This window comes from Sorex fumeus, unplaced genomic scaffold (assembly GCF_029834395.1).
Source record: "Sorex fumeus unplaced genomic scaffold, SorFum_2.1 ptg000136l, whole genome shotgun sequence".
In the NCBI taxonomy this organism is placed as follows: Eukaryota; Metazoa; Chordata; class Mammalia; order Eulipotyphla; family Soricidae; genus Sorex; species Sorex fumeus.
In genome coordinates, this window is record NW_026606193.1 from 2,870,602 (window position 1) to 2,890,316 (window position 19,715).

The following is a 19,715-nucleotide window of genomic DNA, read 5'->3' on the forward strand; positions in this document are numbered from 1 at the left end:
GCATCCCGAGCAAGTCCTCCAAACATCCTTTACTTGGTGTTCCCTTCTCTATCTAATAATATTTTTCATTATTTTTAAGAGGCCATTTCTTTCCTGCTTCAGTTGATTGCCGTACTGTTCTTAGCACATCCCAATGGCTTCCCTACATGGTTTTCGAGTCATATACCTGTTCATAATATTTTGCAAATGCTTCCTGATCTCAGATCATTAAAGAAGTTACTCTTTTGGAATGTGCTGACCAGCACCCATCTCAGATAAATATTCAGACGCATGTTAACAGGGTCTTCAGAAGAGCAGAGTTTTCTATCCAAAGCTCACGTGAATAAGTATAGTGCTACTGTTAATTTACACTATGACCTCAAATTTTTTTTCATGGGATAAAACATAAAATCAATATATGATCACTCTCTCCTCTATTAAAGATGCACATGTATTAATTATAGGAATTATTGCATATTAACTATTCCATATAATACTTAGTTGAAGTTTCTATGGAATGTTAATTTAAAAAATCTTGTTTCTAAACAGATTCTGATTCTTTTTTTTTATTGAATCACCATGGGCTGGAGCAATAGCACAGCAGGTAGGGCGTTTGCCTTGCACATGGCCAACCCGGGTTCGATTCCTCTGTCCCTCTCGGAGAGTCTGGTAAGCTACTGAGAGTATCCCGTCCACATGGCAGAGCCTGGCAAGGTCCCCCTGGCATATTTGATATGCCAAAAACAGTAACAACCAGTCTCACAATGAAGACATTACTGGTGCCTGCTAGAGTAAATCGATGAACAAGGGGAGGACGGTGCCACAGTGCTACAGAATCACCATGAGAGACACAGTTATAAGGTTGTTCATGATTGGGTTTCAGTCCTACAATGTTCCGACACCCGTCCCTCCAACAGTGTACATTTCCCACCACCAGTGCCCCCAAGTTTCCCCCCGACCCCCACCGGACCTGCCTCTGTGGCAGGCACTTTTCTTCCTCTCTCTCTCTCTCTCTCTCTCTCTCTCTCTCTCTCTCTCTCTCTCTCTCTTCCTCTTCCTCCTTTCCCTTTCTCTCTTGATTCTGATCATTTCTAATGCTGTCAGTTTGACCAACTACTTAAGCCCTCTATATTTCAATATCAATGAAATAGAATCTGACGGGTATTTATTGTAAGGTTTCTAAAACTGGTCAGCGACTCAGAGAGAGTGACCAAGTCTAGCTCTGGCCTATTTCAGTGTCCACAGAAGGAGGTCCTGAGGAGCTTCAGTGGAGTCCATGTGGCCCAGTGAGGCAAACAAGATGACTGGCCCCAGAGTTGACTAACTCCAGGTCTCAGGGGCATTAATAGGGCCCCAGTGATGTTCAATGCATTGGGGTGTGTGTTCAGCATACAGCCAGTCTGAACCCAGATACGAGCTGGTTCCCTGAGCATGGCCAGGTGCAGCCTAGAGACCATCAAGCTCTGCGGGGTGGCCAGGGTCACCCCTGCATGGCCAGAGCCACATAATCTACCCTCTTTGGGACCAAACACTTGGCCACTGACCAGCTTGCTCTAGATCACCCAGGAGGGCCTTAGTACCTCCCGCTTGGAGTTCAGGAAATCCCCCTGCCAACAATAGGTGTCGATATTAATGAAGTGATTTGACGGGCCCCATTCTCCTCAGTGACTTTCGGCACTCATGGTGGATTGGATTTAAGTCCCTGGCACTAGAATGGCGAACTAGCTAAAGTCCAGTTTAAACTCCCTTCGACTATTGGGTATTACTGAGGTATTAGATGTTATCGATAAATATTTGCTGTATCTAATGTTCCTAACCAACCATTAAGAGATTTTTCTTAGGAAAAAAAAAGTCAATGAATGCCTGATTCACAGGGAGTTGATAGAATGTGTTTTCACAAATCTGATGCTCAAACAGTGCCATCATATATGCCAATAAGAGACCCACTATTGTTAATTGAATGCTAAATCTGAATATTTAAGACATGCTTTTGCTTCAAGCCAATATCACCTACAGTTTCAAAGACCAGAATAAAAGAAGTGATGAATGGATGAAAACCCTACTGAGCGACGTTTTTCAGAAAATTGTCTACTGCTATTATTAATGCCTCCTCAGTAACCATGGAGAGAGAAAATTTTGTGAGAACCCAGCAAATGAATTTAATAATGTGGGTATTCTGGGCCAAAACAGATCCATTAAGTGTGTCAAAAATACATTTTTTTCCACTTCTAATTTATTTTCTAGCAGAGGCAAGTGACACGAGACATTAATAAATGATGGGAATCTTTCCTAAATATCTTCTTAATTTGAGGTTACATAAACCTGGACTTAACATAGAAACATAGTAAATATTAAAAAATAATGCATCCAAGGGATTTCCTGAGCTCCGAGTTGTTCCCTTCCTTCCAAATTAAGTATTCGGTGTCTCTGATCAAAAAGTTTCTGTTGTTAGAGAGAGATTCCCTTTCATTGTCACAGGCCAAGGAGTTGAAGTCCTGAGATGGAAGAAGATATCTGGCACTGAGTGGAAAAACTGTCCCTCTCTGCCAGGGCCTCCAGAGATGGATTTGGGACACAGAAGGTCGGAGGACTTAAGCATCCTGACAGAGGTGCCTGGAGAAACCAGGTTCAAGTTCCAGAGAAGACTTGATGATTCAGAAACCAGGGCCTTTGGTCAGGAAAAGTTTAAGGACACGGCTGCTTCTCCTGGATGAGAGCATAACATGAGGCCCCCATAACCATGCCATTGGACTCTGCACCAGGCTGTTTCCAGTCAGGATGCCCCAGGGCGGGGTAGGCAGGTGAGAACCCTTCCTGCTCCCAAGGGACCCAGACCCGGCAGCCAACCTCCACTACCCAACTGCTGCCATGCCCCAGGCTACTTTCAACATGCTCAGGCCAAGCCTCACATATGAGTGAACATATTCCTGGGCCACAGGATCATGAAAGCCATGCTCATTCTCCATAATTACTATATTTGATGGGGTTCAGACAGCAGGCAACAAATCATAGAAGGAAATATATATATGTATAATGGAGATGTTACTGGGCCTGCTCAAGGAAATTGATGAACAAGGGGAGGACAGTGACAGTGACAGTATATATATATATATATATATATATATATATATATATATATATGATCACGATCATCCAGTTGTCCGTCGATTGCCTCAAGCAGGTCCCAGTAATGTCTCCTTCATCCTAGCCCTGAGATTTTTAAAAAAGTGCCATATTCAGTTTGCCACCCAAACTTTAACAACATGTCAGTGATATCCTATAGAATGTCTTAATGGCTCCTGCCAAAACAGAACAATCTTCACACTGTTTCCTCTATGAACACTCTTTTGTAAGCATGTTCAGCAGTTCTTCATAACAGACAATACGAAATATATTATTTTGGTTAATGAATGAGACCAGTTGTAGTTACTGGTTTTGGCATATCGAATGCACAACGGATAGCTTGCCAGGCTCTTCCGTGCGGGCGGAATACTCTCGGTAGCTTGCCAGTCTTTCTGAGAGGGATAGAGGCTTTTGGGGCGACCTCTAATCACCCTTGTAGGTGTTACCATATTTGAACCCTATCAAATATGGTACGACAATTCCGGAAGATGGGTATTTAATGTCTTATGATGTGTCTCGCGGCCGCTTTGCGGCCGCGCGGATCCAGAAAGCATCCTGGAGTGTGGCAACGGCTGGGTAGTGGAGTTAGTGTCAAAGTACTGGTAGATGCAGCAGAAACTGAGAAAAGTATTCGTTACACCCGCCTGTCCTTCGCCAACTACAAGACCAAGATGACTGCCCTCCGGCGTCCTGATGGATCCATCACATCCTCCAGAACAGCAATGGAGAAGATTATCCATGACTTCTACTCAAATCTCTTCAATAGCCATGTCCACTTCCCGACATACCAAATTCCACAGGATGGATATGTTGTTCCCAACGTTCTCCCTTCCGAAATCCGACATGCCATTTCGTCGGTAAAGAAACAAACAGCACCCAGCCCAGACAAGGTCAGACCTGAACACCTGAAGAACCTGCCGTCAGTACTCATCAATACACTGGCTCGGCTCTTCACTCGCTACCTGTCTGAATGCAAGGTTCCGTCCCAATGGAAAACCAGCAGGACCGTACTACTGTTCAAGAAGGGAGACATCCATGACATTGGCAACTATCGCCCGATCTGCCTATTGTCTGTCATCTACAAGTTGTTCACTCGAGTCATCCTAAATAGGATTGGCAGGACACTAGATGAAGGACAACCATGCGAGCAAGCCGGGTTCCGCAAAGGATTCAGCACGATCTACCATATCCACACAATAACCAAGCTCATTGAGGTTTCTCGGGAGTTCAAGATGCCGCTCTGTTCAACGTTCATTGATTTAAAGAAGGCCTTTGATTCTGTTTAGACGGAAGGAGTCATTGAAGCCCTAGCCAATCAGGGCATTCAAGCCCAATACATCAGGATCCTCCGTGAGCTGTATTGCGGATTCACTACCAGGATCTCACCATTCTACAAAGAAGTGATCGTTGATGTCAAGAGGGGTGCGGCAGGGTGATACCATTTCACCGAAACTCTTCAGTGCCACCCTCGAGAACATCATGCAACGACTGGAATGGGAAGGAATGGGAGTGAAGATAGATGGTCGGCAACTACACCACCTCCGCTTTGCTGATGACATTGTTTTAATAACACCAAACATCAGCCAAGCGGCACAAATGCTGGCCGACTTTGACCGTGAGTGTGGAAAGGTAGGACTACAGCTGAATCTTACGAAGACAATGTTTATGAGAAACAGCCTCGTTCCTGACGCCCCATTCGCTCTCAACAGAACGACCATCTCCGAATGCAACAGGTATGTGTACCTAGGTCGAGAAGTCAACATGACAAATGACCTGGCACCCGAGCTGCGCAGGAGGAAGAGAGCGGCTTGGAACGCCTTCAAGAACGTCGAAGAAATAGCTAAGAGGATGAAGAACCTCCGGCTCTGGGCACATCTCTTTGATTCCACTGTTCTTCCTGCATTAACATATGCCTCAGAGACCTGGGCCCTACGCAAACAAGATGAGAATGCCATTCAGGTCTCCCAAAGAAGAATAGAAAGAGCTATGCTTGGAATATCACGTTTCACTCAAATGAGAGAACGAATCCGGAGTTCTGACATCCGTCGACGATCAAGGATCAGGGACGCTGTCTCATTTGCCAAGGTGTCGAAAATCAGATGGGCTGGTCACGTAATGAGATTTAAAGACGACCGCTGGACTAGAGCTGTTACTGATTGGATTCCACGGGATGTCAAAAGACTGCGTGGCCGCCCACCTACCAGATGGTCAGACTTCTTCGTCAAGATCATGAACGATCGGTTTGAGGCTCTTCATGTTCCCAGAGCGAACAGATGCCATTGGGCTACACTAACACGCGACAAGGACAAATGGAGACGTTACTGGCGCCCGCTCAAGCAAATCGACGACTAACGGGAAGTTAAGTGATTAAGTGATTAAGTGATTATTTTGGTTGTGTTTTGGGACAGGGATTGGGGCCTGGGATGGAAACATCCCGAATTTGGTGGTGGGAAGGTGTCATGGTGGTAGGATGGGTGTTTGAATTATAAATGTAAAAATCAAATATCGCAAACTAACTTATAACATTTTTAAAAATTAAAAAAAAAAAAAGTTTCAGACCCTCCTTGGCCCCAGCCGTGGCTGCCATGTGTCTGGATGCAGGGAGCCCAGGGCACAGCCCACAGAGGAGATGGTGGTAGCAGGGCTCATAGAACCCCTCAAGTGTCTGAGGATAGCCCATGAGCACGGAGGGATGCAGGCCCTGCAGAGGAGGACCCGGCAGAGCCACGCGACCTTCAGCCAGTGCCAGAATGGAGCCTTGCACCCTTGGCCACGGCCAGCCTCGGTTGGGAGGAATCACCTCCCGCTGTGAGCCCTGGCTCCGGGCTGGGTCAGAGCAGGAGAAGTGGGGAGGGGGCAGGATTGAGTCATTCTCGCCCGAAAATTGGACTCCAACTAGAGACGTGTTAAATTATGACCCTATTAAATTTTAAATCCTATTGAGATAATTTTAGTCCCGTTCCCACTCTTCGAGAGGCCTGTTCTCCTGAGGAAGATCAATTACGTTATAGAGAGGAGCGGCATTTCCTTTGCACTTCCAAATCATATATGAATAGATTTGCAATCAAGCTACAATTATATTGTTTGGTGTAAAGGAAGCATTGATGACAATTGGGGTCTGACACACATTGAAAACTAAGAGACATTTCTTTTTTTAGGTGCTTTTTTGGGGTTTGGCAGGGGGCAGGGGTGAAGGGACACCCCCAGTGGTGCTCAGGGCTTCCTCCGGACTCTGGACTCAGGGATCACGACTGATGGGGCTCAGAGGACCATGTGGGATGCCAGGGACCAAACCCAGGTGGACTGCGTGAAGACCTTACCCACTCTCCTGTTGTCTCTCCAGCCCGAGAGAGAGTTCTCATTCAAAGAGCTGCATTTTAGGGAGAGTTCAGTGAGAATTGTGTTGAGGTAAAACTCAGCTCTCGCCAGCACCACTTCGTGTTCTCTGTGTTGTTCACCAATAAAAGGCAGTTGATGTCTACTAATGTGCTTCCCAGCAGATGTGTCAGAGAGAGTGTCCTAGAACACTGCAGAAATAGTCATCCTTTAAGCCCTCACAATAGCCCACAGTTGTGCAGGCTGAAGTCTGATCTTTTGTGCCTGGCTAAAAAAAAAATAATAATATACTGCTTTGCACCAGAGCATGCCATAGGAATTGCTCTTCAGAGGTGCTTACCATGATCTGTTGGGTAGTTTTGTTCTGATTCCGTTTGCTCACCCGTGGAATGGATGAGGTGGGAAGCAGAGATGGTCCTCAGTCTCCTTTTCTTAGTCGGGCCTCTAGAAGCAGGAGGAGGAGCTTCCAGCGCCAAGAGTCGCAGGGCTTCCTAAACCCACAGTCTGAAAATAATAACCCTTAAATAATTTTTAAGTCTATAATTACCCCCCCAAATTCTTTAGCCCTAAAATTAACTGAAAATCAGGTGGGTTAGTATGTTCTTTGGTTTTTTTTTTTAGATAAAATTTATGGTGTACAAATTTAGCTGTGGATGAGAAAATTAGAATAAAACCTAGAGACCATCATAGTATTCAAATGCAAAACCAAAGTCAACTTTCTAGTTGACTTTGCATCCATCCTTCAGTGACGTGTTTTGTTATAAATTTGGAAATCAATGGCTAAAGTAGTCATGTTAAGCAATAGTAAATAATCGATAATGCCCTTCTCAAGACAAAGGTTATTGTCTTCAAAGGGAAAAAAAAAAGATTTTTAAGATGAATACCTCAAGCCTGATAAGCATTTTTATTTAAATATGAAAAAAGGATCTTTTGCTTCCTAGTTCTTTCCCCTGAAAAGTTGTTTCTTTATATCAGTGGAGAATTTCAAGTATGCAGGATAAACTTCATGGATTGAGCATTTTCAAGTGAGCTACATTTAGGAACTTCAATGATTTTTCCGGTTAACTGAAATTACAAATGTTTTAATAATACCTTGGGACAAAGAAGGAAATGGGATACTCTCTTCACAATCAAACAATCGCTTATTCATCAATAGGACTACAACTCTCCACTGAGTGTGTACAAGCAGAGAACCAAGGACAGAATAGCAATCATGCATGCCCAGAATGGCCATTCTAGCTTTTGAGTTTGGGTAAACTACGAAAAGCTAAAAAAATGAGTCCAGTGCTTTTGTTTACAATCTCATTCAGTCTCACCATAATCAGACTCCAAAGTACAGTGAGTGTCACTCTGGCATGAACGCGAAGTTTTCCAACACACCCCAAGTCTTACTCATCCAATTGCTCATCGTCATCTAATATTAAACTCCGCTTCTAATCATTTATGTGTTCAAAACACCAAGAGCTTAGATTTTACTCATCCCAAATCCACAATTAAACTTGACCGGCCCTGCTACGCTGCGCTGGATGATCAAAGACTGCCATCTGGTGGAAATTGAGCATATAACAAAAAAGTATTTTGCTCTACTAAAATGTTCATTGCTAACTCAAAGAGGCATCTCCTCATACCTATGTCAAAAAGACCAGAAACAGTAAGGATGGAGGGGGGCATCCAGGGAGACCCTCAGTGGTGGGCTGAGTCATTCTCTACAGAAAACAGTATGGAGATTTTCCCCCAAAATTTTTTGTTTCTTTGTTTGCTTTTGGATTGTATCTGATAGTTATTCGAGGGGACTCCTGTGCTCTGTGCTCAGGTTCACTCCTGGAATTACTCAGGGACCCTGGATTTTCAGGGAATGAACACTATGTCTCAGGCAACATATGATCTCATCCCACTGAACACTTTTTCAGCCCAATACCCCAAAACTGGAAAATGAGCTCCCCGGCCCAGAGCAGTAGTAGAGAGGGTCGGGTGTTGGTTGGCCTTGCACGCAGCCTGCCTAGGTTCGATCCTCCACACCCTCTAGGGTTGCCCCTGTGCCCTGCCAGGAGTGATTCCAGAGCACAGAGCTAGGAGTTAGCCCTGAGCACTTCTCAGTACAGCTTCCAAAACGAAAATAAATTAATAATAATAGTAATAACCGAAATCCCATGTAATCCAGCAACTACACTCTTACATATCTGGCTAAGAACCAAAAAATACTCGTTCAGAGAGTGCCCACGTGCCTGTGTTCACCCAGGGATATTTATGGGGGTCAAGGCAAGGGAGCAACCTGAGTGCCAGTGGACAGAGGCATGGGAGATGTGATAAGACGTACACCCGGTGGACTCTCCTAAGATGAAGTCATGCCCTTTGCTGCCACGTGAGTGAAACTAGAGGCTAAGTGAAATAAGTCAGAGAATAACTACTGCACGACCCAGCTCATTCATGGCATATAGGAAACAAATGAGGTGGCAGACGGTGCCCCAGGAGAGCAACCCCTAATGGTCATGAGAGGATCGTGCTGAATGAAGTGAGTCAGGAGAAGACGGGCAGACATAGAAGGACGGGACTGCACTCAGTTGTGGGATATAAAATAACATAATATGAGACTGACACCCAAGCACAGTAGACACAAGGGCCAGGAAGATTGTTCCACATTTGGAAGCCACCTCATGAGCTGGAGGAGAAGGCAGCTGGGATAGAGAAGGGATCACTAAGTCAAGGATGGCTGGAGGAATCTCTCAGGATGGGAGGTGTGTGCTGAAAGTAGGTAAAGGACCAAACGTGATGCCTCTCAGTATCTGTATTGCAAACCATGATGTCCAAAAGTAGAGAGAGAGTATGGGGGAAATTATCTGCCATGGATGCAGGGGGAGGGTTGGGAAGGGGGGATGCTGGGGACATTGGTGGTGGAGAATGTGCACTGGTGGAGGGATGGGTGTTCGACCATTGTATGACTGAAACTCAAGCATGAAAGCTTTGTAATTTATCTCACTGTGATTTCATTTAAAAAAAATGCAAGTCCTAGACTCTTGACAGGATAACTCGGGTTCTCCAGGAGTGGGGCAGTCAGGAAGGGTCTGTGATCTGTGGTGAAGGGATATTGGCAGTTGGAAATGAGTGTGATGCCATCATATTGTGCCCCTCTTTAATAATTTTGCGACTAGACTTTTAGTTTGTTACACACACGTGCATAACATTGACGTTGCTGATTATTGAAAGGCAAAACTTTCCCTTGGATTGATTTTAAACTTATTAACTGGTGATATGGCTTTTGAGTACTGAAAAAGAGAACGTACTCCATTGAGTTTAAAGTTTGCCCATCAGTCTTTAAGGCAATGCGTTGGATATTACTAACCATTCTTTTTTTTTTTAGTGAAACACCATGAGGTACAGTTATAGACTTACAAGTTTTTGTGCTTGGGTTTCAGTTATACAGTGATCGAGTACCCATCCCACCACCAGTGCCCATCCTCCACCACCACGGGTCCCAGCATCCCTCCAACCCCCATCCCCCCCATCCCCCCTGCCTCTGTGGCAGGGCATTCCCTTTTGCTTTCTCTCTCTCTCCTTTTGGCTGCTGTGGTTTTCAAAAAGGGCATTGAGTGGCAATCATGTTTGGTCTATAGTCTACTTTCAGCATGCTTCTCCCACACTGAGAGGGTCCTCCCAACACCCTTTATTTGGTGCTCTCTTCTCTATCTGAGCTTCCTTTTCCCCTAGCACGTGTGGCTGGCCTCCAAGCCATGGAGCAAAATTCCTGGTACTAATCTCAGCCACTCCTGGGTGCTAGTCTCCCATTGTACTAACCATTCTCTTAAGTGGTTTTTTTTTTTTTTGATAAATTATACAAGGATACAGTGAGATCCTTCTGAAGAATTTCCAGGAGCATTTGATTTTACAGCAAGAAAGAATCAGAAAACACTTATATTTCCTCCCATCACTTCTATTCTCATCAGCCCAGACTCCTGAAATTGGTCGCGGTTGATGGGTGCTTCACTAAGGGATCTGTGGTCCATTGGTTCTATCTGTCTCCAAAGATTGAATTTATCTGCAAAACCGCAACCACCTGTATGTTCCTGTCACCTTGAGAGTAACTACAGAAAAAGATATTTCAAGTATTTAGAGTGTTTCTCTCCAGGGCCCCTTGGAGGGGGGCAGGTTGAGTTCCCCTTCCCACCCCTACCAGAACCCCGGCAGCCAAAGACCTCCAGAACCAGCCACAACCATGCTGAGACCACTCTCCACACACATAAAGGTACCGGCAAAAGAACAAAGGCATGCGGGTCCCGGGGCTGATATCTCCAAGCCTGCTTGGATCGGGGCTGAGCATCCTCCACCCAGATCCTCCATCTTCCAGTTGGCGGGGGTTACACCCACCAACTGCCCCCCCCCCCCAGCGCTGTGTAATCCCATCAACGGCCAAGACCCAGAGACTATAAAACCCAGCTCCCGGAAGCGACATCCTATTATCTCATTCTTGCTTTGGACAACCTGGCAGGCTACCAAATGTAACCTGCCTACACGGCAGAGTCTGACAAACTCCCCGTGGCATACCCAATATGCCAAATACCGGTAACAATGATGGATCTCATTCTCCTAACCCTGAAAGAACCTTGAATGTGGCACTTTTTAGAATCTCAGGGTAGAATGAAAGAGACGTTACTGGTGCCTGTTCGAGGCAATCGATGAACAGCAGGATGATCGTGATCGTGAGAATGTTCCTTCCTATTTTTTTTTTCAGTAATCCCTATCACCCAGTTCACTCAATCAAATATAGTAGTCATTGTTTGGATTTAAGGTCTGTATTCTGATTAGAATTAGAATATGTGACAGAGAGAAAGTAGACCTCAACGATCATCTTTAAAACCAGAATATTTCCAGGTGTAGAAGTGATGGGCACACTTCATGAGTAAAAGCAGATATCACAGCAAAAAAGTGTTGTCTATAATAAGTCCTCAAAGGAAAACTGGAAGGACTCAAGTATACCATAACATGAATAACAGCCATAAAAAGGGAACTTCACATCCCAAAGGAAAAAATAAGTGTTGGAGAGGATGTGGAGGGAAAGCAAAACCTTGTACATTGGCCGGAATATGAATCATGCAACCACAATGAGAAGCAGTATGTGGTTTCTCAAAATAACAGAAATCCTATCTGATCCAGTTCTTCTACGTCAGAGTATTTGCAAGAAAAACACTAACACAGGGAGAGATATATGCCTCCTTGTCATTTCATAGCAGCTGTGTTTCCAATAGACAAGAACCATAAGCAAGTTAAATACCCTTCAACTCATGATTGGCTAAAGTTGATGTGATATAAATGCATGATGGAATACTATTCAGCTATTTAAACAAATAAATGAAATCCTGTTATATGCAACACATGGATGAACCTTGAGGTTGTCACCTAAGGCAAATGAAGGAAGACAAACACCTTGTAATTCTACTCACTTGTGGCATGTAGAGAAAAATGGGTGAACTGAACAAGACAAAAACAGACCTTTAGACTATGAGATCAGTTTGTCATTACCAGAAGAGAAGGGAAATTGGGAGCTTGGGGGAAGGAAATTATTTAGGTAAAAGCGCCAAATGGCAAAGCAGAGGATAGAGGGTAAAGGATAATGGAGTGCTTAATGGTGTACAGAAATGCAAATTTTTAATAACGGACACCTGAAACATGTTATGTATGTCAATATCATCTCAGTTAAAAAATAAAGGTAGGGGCTGGCGCAATAGCACAGCGGGTAGGGTGTTTGCCTTGCACACAGTTGACCCTCATTGGATTCCCAGCATCCCATATGGTCCCCCGAGCACCGCCAGGAGTGATTCCTGAGTGCAGGAGCCAGGAGTAACCCCTGTGCATTGCTGGGTGTGACCCAAAAAGCAAAAAATAAAAATAAAAAAGTAAAGGTCAAACAAAAAGAAAAAGAACTGTGCTGTTGCCTGAGCCTTTCTGATGGGTGAGCTGTTGTTTGCTAATCTCGATCTTGTATCCCAAGAAGGGCCTGGCATGAAGTCACTGAAGTATTTAGTGAATCAGAGGATGAATGGGAGGGAATGAATCAGTCAGAAAATGGCACCAGTGAGATAAAAATAGAAAAAAATGTGATGACAGGGTCCGTTTGGCAGCACAAGTGTTGAGTGTCTCCAGTCGATAGCCATCCCTGCGCTGTGTTGGGAAGACAGTGAGCACACACTCGAGAAAGAATCGCATTACTCAGGCGCCCACACATGGTCACAGACAGGGCCGAGGCCTTCAGATGGCATGCAGATGCTGACCAATACAGCCGGAGAAGCAGGACCAAGAGAGCCTGGGGACCTGCACCCAGCACATTCTCACAAAGCAACGGCTGTTGTCATTCCCTCTGGTTTCTGTCCGTAGCAATAAAATGATATTTAAAAATAATTATGTTTCCAGCGGTGACTATACTTTTCCTTTAAGGTGGTCAATGGTGTTTAGCTAGCTGGTGTCTCTAAATAGGTACGTAAGACTGGTGTGCAGCATGTAGGGCGCATGGGGGTTGGTCCCCAGTACCCTGAGGCCGCCAGGAGTGATCACTGAGCAGAGAACCAAGAGTAAGCCCTGAGCTCCACGGGTTATGGCCCAAGAACAAAAGGAAGTAAATAGGTGAATAGCTAAAGACTTTGCAGATTCAGGAATAGGTCAAATAAGCAGCTTCACAGGTGCACACACAGGTAATATGTCACACAGTGTAGGCTGCCCCTTGGGCCAAGGCGCTATTTCTTCAGTGCATTCCTCCAGCACCTAGTTCCCCGCATCACTTACGTGTGTTAGTAACTCAAGACAAACATGCTGAGGACTGGAAAGAAAAATAAGATCGATAAGAAGGAAAATCAGATTCATTGGAGAGTGCTAAATTAATAGCAATGCAAAATCCTAAGTTTTCTTGTCTGTGGGTCCTCTTAGAGCCTTTTTAATTGGCCAAGACACTTTCTCTCCAATTTAGTGGCCACGGAACGAACCCTTTTCATTCTAGAAAATTTCTAAAAGTACACACCGTATCCTGTTGTATCCAGGGACACATTTTTGGAAATTCTGGAAATGCAAAAGACTTTATTTGGCATGGAGGCTGGAAAAAAAGGGTGAACTCGATCTAACAATATTCAGAACCGTTCAGTTAATCAAAGAAACTCCTTTGTGGAACAAGCTTTGGTAGCAGATGAATCAAGTTCCTAAGACTTGACAGTCCCTCTTGAGGGTGTGCTGGTAGGGATGGTGACCCAGAGTACCAGCAGGTGGCAGTAGGGGGAGGCCGTGGGGACACCCACACTGGACGTGGGGACAGGGGCCTTCCCTTACTTCAAGCCCTTAGGTGGGTCTCGCTCTTATCTAATCCAGGCTGGATGTTGCTGTCACCTTCAGTTCTCATGTGGAGCCGGCAGATGGCGTGGCCGTTAAGGCGTTTGCCCCGTATGTGGCCAACCCTGTTTCAACCCTGGCCCCACTTAGGGCCCCCGGAACCCCACCAGGAGTGATCACTGTGCACAGTCAGATGTAAGCCTCGAGCACCACTACATCTGGCCACGAAACAAAAGAATTTAGCTCATTTTTAGAGATTTATGTTGGACACAATGAGTCAAAACAAGTCAAAATCATGGAGCGTAAATACTTCTACATGGAGTCTCATAAAATCTACCTACTTATTTCTAACGTTTTAAACAGTCAATCCCCGATTCTAGCTATTGTAAACAGTACTGCAATGAACAAACAAGTGCAGACATCACTTCGACTATACTTTTTTGTCTCTCTGGGATATATTCCCAGGAGTGGTATTGCTGGGTCAAATGGGAACTCAATTTCTAATTTTTTGAGAATCGTCCATACTGTTTTCCAAAAGGGCTGAACCAGTCGGCATTCCCACCAGCAGTGAAGGAGGGTCCGTTTCTCGCCACATCTGCACCAGCACCTGTTGCTTTTGTTCATTTGGATGTGGGCCAGTCTCTGAGTTGTGAAATGATATCTCATTGCTGTTTTGATCTGCATCTCCCTGATGATTATTGATGTAGAGCATTTTCTCATGTGCCTTTTAGCCATTCAGATTTCTTCTTTAAGAAAGTTTCTGTTCACTTCATCACCCCATTTTGTGATGAGGTTGGATGTTTACAATAGCTAGAATCTGAAAAAAAACCTGAATGCCCAAGAACAGATGACTAGTTAAAGAAACTTTGGTATATCTACACAATGGAATACTATGCAGCTGTTAGAAAAGAGGAAGTCATGAAATTTACATACAAGTGATACTACACGGAAAGTATCATGCTAAGCGAAATGAGTCAGAAAGAGAGGGATAGACATAGAAAGATTGCATTCATCTGGGGAACATAAAGTAACAAAATAGGAGACTAACACCCAAGAATAGCAGAGATAAGTACCAGGAGGTTCACTCCATGGCTTGGAGGCCAGCCGCACACGCTAGGGAAAAGGCAGCTCAGATAGAGAAGGGAGCACCAAATAAAGGGTGTTGGGAGGATCCTCCCAGGATGGGAGGTGCGTACTGAGAGTAGACTTTAGACCTAACATGATTGCGTCTTTTGCAAACCATAGCACCCAAAAGGAGAGAGAGAATAAAGGGGAATGCTCTGCCACAGAGGCAGGGTGGGATGGGGGGATGGGGGTGGGAGGGATACTGGGATCCGTGGTGGTGGGAAATGGGCACTGGTGGAGGGATGGGTACTCGATCATTGTATAATCGAAACCCAAGCACAAAAATTTGTAAGTCTACAACTGTACCTCATGGTGTTTCACTAATAAAAATCTAACAATAAATAAGTAAATAAATAAATAGTCAATCCCCTGTAATCCAAGACCTGGGTCAAGCTGTCATTTTAACTGATCCTAACTCCAGGTAAAAATGATCAACCTAGGGCCAGAGCAATAGTACAGAAGGCAGGGTGCTGGCCTGGCACACGGCAGACCCAGGTCCAATTCCCAGTATCCCGTACGGTTTCTTGAGTCCCACCAGGAGTGAGCCCAGAGCCACCAGGTGTGGCCCCCACACAGACCGCTCACCTTCCTCCGCAGCCACCAGGTGTAAGAGGAGGGTGCCAAGGTCCTGTGTAAGGTGTCTGCACTAACACTGACCATGTCCTTTGCCCCAAGGATCCTGGAACTTCAACAGAACGGTGACATGGACATCCTCAAGCACAAATGGTGGCCCAAAAACGGCCAGTGTGACCTGTACTCTTCAGTGGACACGAAACAGAAGGGAGGTGCCCTGGACATCAAGAGCTTCGCGGGCGTCTTCTGCATCCTGGCCGCAGGTGTGGTCCTGTCCTGCCTCATCGCCATGCTGGAGACCTGGTGGAACAAGCGCAAGGGCTCCCGTGCGCCCTCCAAAGAGGTACTGGGTCCCCTGGGCGGTGTCTGATGAGGCGTCACCTCGGGAGGGAGTCTGGGGAGAAGGGGGTGACGGGCTCACGTGGGGGAGAGGGTGGGAGGTGGAAAATGGGCTTGGGAACTGTGGAAATTGCCAACGCTCATGGAAGGGTATCCCAACAAAAGGAAGAGTAGGCTGCAGTGCTGGAGGGCAGAGTCTTGTGCATCATAATCTTTGAAATTCCCCCAAAGCTTAGGATAGACTTTAGTTCCACTTTTTTTAAAAAAAAAAGAAAAGATGGTATGTCCCTTGACCAGTTCACAGAGATGCTTTATTTTTCCCTGTTGTTTCTTAACGTGTAGGTAAATTATTTGTATCTTGATGATCGGAAACGCAGTGGTACAGTAAAATAATCTGGATTTTCTCTGCACCACCAGATTGCTCCCTGTGTGTAAATCAGTAGGAGTGATACATAGCTTTAGCTCCTTTGGCCCAACCTTAAAAAAATTCATATTGTGGAATCTTCTCGAATGCTGTTTTCCTCTTATTCTTGAGTCTGCTTAACTCCAGGGCCAGGACAATTTTTTTGTAGAGACCTGAGAGTATAATTACCAAGTTACACGTTGTATCTCTTTTTAAGGTGGCATGTACCTTGTTTTTAATCAAATTCATGGATTTTAAACTAGAGAAAAATCTCAAGTGCAAATAAACTACTTAATTGGTTTATTTTGATCCCAAGGGACAAATTTTCAGAAAATCTTATTAACGAATCATATTCACTAAAGCGTCACAAATTAGGATGAAAGACAACAGGTTCTAATTTGTTGCAGGATTTGATTTGGTGAATAGTTTTAAACTTCTTGTGATCAGACCTTGACTAACAGATGCCTGGAGAAAAATCCAACAGTATCTGCTTTAATGCACAAATTAAAATCTTTCTCATCTGCATAATAGTAACTTTTCCAAGTTCATGTATTCTTTTAAAAAGGTTATTTCCTAAAGTAATCTGAGGATTCCTTATATGCGAAACTGATTGTCTCCATTTATAAAGAAAAACTTACCAATGATAAATCTTATTTCCTGCATGTCTGAAGGGTCAGACATTCTAAATTAGTGGAATAGGGACTAAAAATTAATCAGGTTTTATTGCAGTATTTTCTTTGCAGAATAAGTTTCTGATATCTCTTAAGACTGACACTGAGTCCATGCAAAAGACCACATTAATGCAGCATTATATTTGATATGTCATAGTCTCCAAAAAGTAGAAATTAAGGACTCCCCAAGCTCCTTATATTTTGAATATATTTAATATTAAATTTTTGCATTATTATATCTGTTGATGGATGACTACATTATAGTTGCTGTGGGAACCATAAAATTATATCACTCATTCCTCTAAAGTCTCAGTGATAATACTCTATTAATGGATATTTTTATTGGATTTTCAAATGAGAAAGGAAAAAAATTTATGCGCATCAAAATATTTTTTACTGAGGAACTTTAATAGCCCAGTGAAAAGAAAATACATACCCCATCTTATTCGTGACAGCTAACCCAGATTATACAAATATTTTCTCCTCTTATGATGAATAGGTATTTCCAAGTCCCTTTAAACTTAATTTATTGAATTTGGCTATGAAGAAGATTTATAAGAGACAACTTGATTTCTCGCCAGTTTTATTTTCCAAAAATATTGGGCTCTTTGGCTCATATTTAGTGAAAATCCTGAGGGAAGTATGAATCAGTTACAACTCTGGATAGCTGAGGTCTTGCATCCTTTTTCTTCACTGGACTCTTCTTAAGGACTGCATTAGCGTGGATCAAAGTCTCTTGGGCGTGAGGTCCGTTTAGCAAAACCTCTGTCTTAGGTGAAAGCTGTCGCTGGCATGTCATGACTTGGGTCTTGAAAGGTCAACTGACCTCACAATGTTGCCTCGCGATGGACGAGACAGAGCCCGTGGGCTCCCTCCACTGGAGTCCGTTCTCTTATGTCCAACGCTGCTCTCTCTGAACCACCTCACGTCTCCGTTGCCTGAAGAGAAATAACACTGTAACCGCCACTAACACTTGAGTGGGATAAATAGTCCATGTACCGCTGGCGCCAAAAACGGGAAGTTGAGTGGGTGGGAAGGAACAGATCCGGCTTGGAATGGGACCCCCTGAGAGGGGAGAAGGCCTGTGTTGAAGCAGAGGTGGGGGCAGGAGTTGCTACAACCATCCTTTTTATTGGCAGTTTTTGCCTGGTCTGGCCCTGTCCTGAGAGTGGCATCACCCAAGCATCGCTCCCACGTTTTATCATTGCATGGGGCATGTGCCCGTTTGGAAATTCCACGGCAAGACAAAGATTGCTGTCGATGACCTTATCTTGAATCCTTAGTGGTACCCAGAAGCTAGCACAGTGCCGGCTCCTAGTCGGTGCCCGATAAGACTTTGTGCAGGGAATGACCCCAAAGTTCAGTTGCTGACCTATCGTGTTTGCTGAACTCTTTTTGAACCATGGAAGCTAGTACTGATGAGAACCTTATCTTCTTTTTCTTCATCTCCAGGATGACAAGGAAATTGACCTGGAGCACCTCCATAGACGAGTAAATAGCTTGTGCACAGATGATGACAGCCCCCATAAACAGTTTTCCACCTCGTCAATTGACTTGACCCCTCTGGACATTGACACTTTGCCAACACGCCAAGCCCTGGAGCAGATCAGCGATTTCAGGAACACGCACATCACCACCACCACCTTTATCCCAGAGCAGATTCAGACTCTTAGCCGCACACTCTCGGCAAAGGCCGCCTCTGGCTTTGCTTTTGGCAACGTGCCTGAGCACCGGACTGGCCCGTTTAGACACAGGGCCCCCAACGGGGGCTTCTTCCGGAGCCCCATAAAAACAATGTCATCCATTCCTTATCAGCCAACGCCCACCCTGGGGCTCAATCTGGCCAATGACCCAGATCGGGGCACTTCCATCTGAGCTCACAGCCAACAGAGTCTCGCCACTGTTCCTCTCGTAGGACTCCCTCTGTAAGGAGCAATCGGAATGTTGTGGGACGAACGTGGATGTAACTTTTTTCCAAATCAGGATAATTAGCAACGGTTTCTAGGTTTTCCTCCCCACCTCCCCTCCGCTCTCTCTTTTTCTCTCTTTCTTTCCCCCTCGCCCTGTCCCTTCTCTCCGCCTCTTCATTACTCAGTTGTCCCCCAGGATAGAGGACACTAGGATCCTACGAGTCCCCTTCCAGACACTGTACTTCAAGTATAGGGAATGTGCGCTGAGCATTCTAAGAGTAGACGCAGGATTAATTTGACATCAAGGCCTCTTGTGTAACACGTCTCTATTTTTAAAATCTACGATTGCAATAACTTAAGTCTTTTTTACATTCTTCTGCTGCACCCATACAGTGCTCTGCTTCTGTGGAGTGTCCTTTAACTCTGGACCAAAGGCAACCCCTGCGTTGTTTATAAAATAATTTGAAGATTATTCAGGCCACATAATATGAGAATGCAATTTTGTAGGATTACCAAAAAAGCCATTAATATACCAGTCGAGACTACAATTCAAACCACTCCTGCACTGCAGCAGTGCACACGACCTTTATGTGATTGTACAGTATTAAAAGTCTTTTTCTTATGTACAGTAAACGTTATCATATGGCAGAAACCTCTATTGTGTTCGAGAAATTAGTATCTCATATCTATACATATATATGCACCTATATAATGTGTATATATATATATTAAGAGGCAGCCATTGCTATTGCAATTCGTTGAATAAAGCTTTAGTTTTTAAAAAAACACACAAAAAAAGGTATTGTATAGTGCTGGGGATCTTTTCAATTAGAAAAGGCAGGTTGCTTTAATGTCACTCTGACTCGCCTTGTTTGCCAACGGAGTATTTTATACTTTTGTTATGAAAACATCCTGGACAATTGAAGAATCTGTTCCTCGATGTCACTCACT

At 44.5% G+C, this 19,715-nt stretch overlaps 1 protein-coding gene across 3 annotated transcripts in view; it reads left to right on the plus strand.

Moving 5' to 3' along the window:
• Positions 1 to 19,715, plus strand: part of GRID2 (glutamate ionotropic receptor delta type subunit 2) — a 1,415,717-nt gene that overhangs the window by 1,360,751 nt on the left and 35,251 nt on the right. For 2 of the 3 annotated variants that reach the window (XM_056106635.1, XM_056106634.1), the window contains 2 exons: positions 15,544 to 15,784; positions 18,307 to 18,729. In XM_056106635.1, the coding sequence (XP_055962610.1) occupies positions 15,544 to 15,784; positions 18,307 to 18,729 (664 nt within the window). Of the gene's footprint in view, positions 1 to 15,543; positions 15,785 to 18,306; positions 18,730 to 19,715 lie in introns of those variants that run through there. The other variant, XM_056106637.1, reaches the window with a different exon arrangement.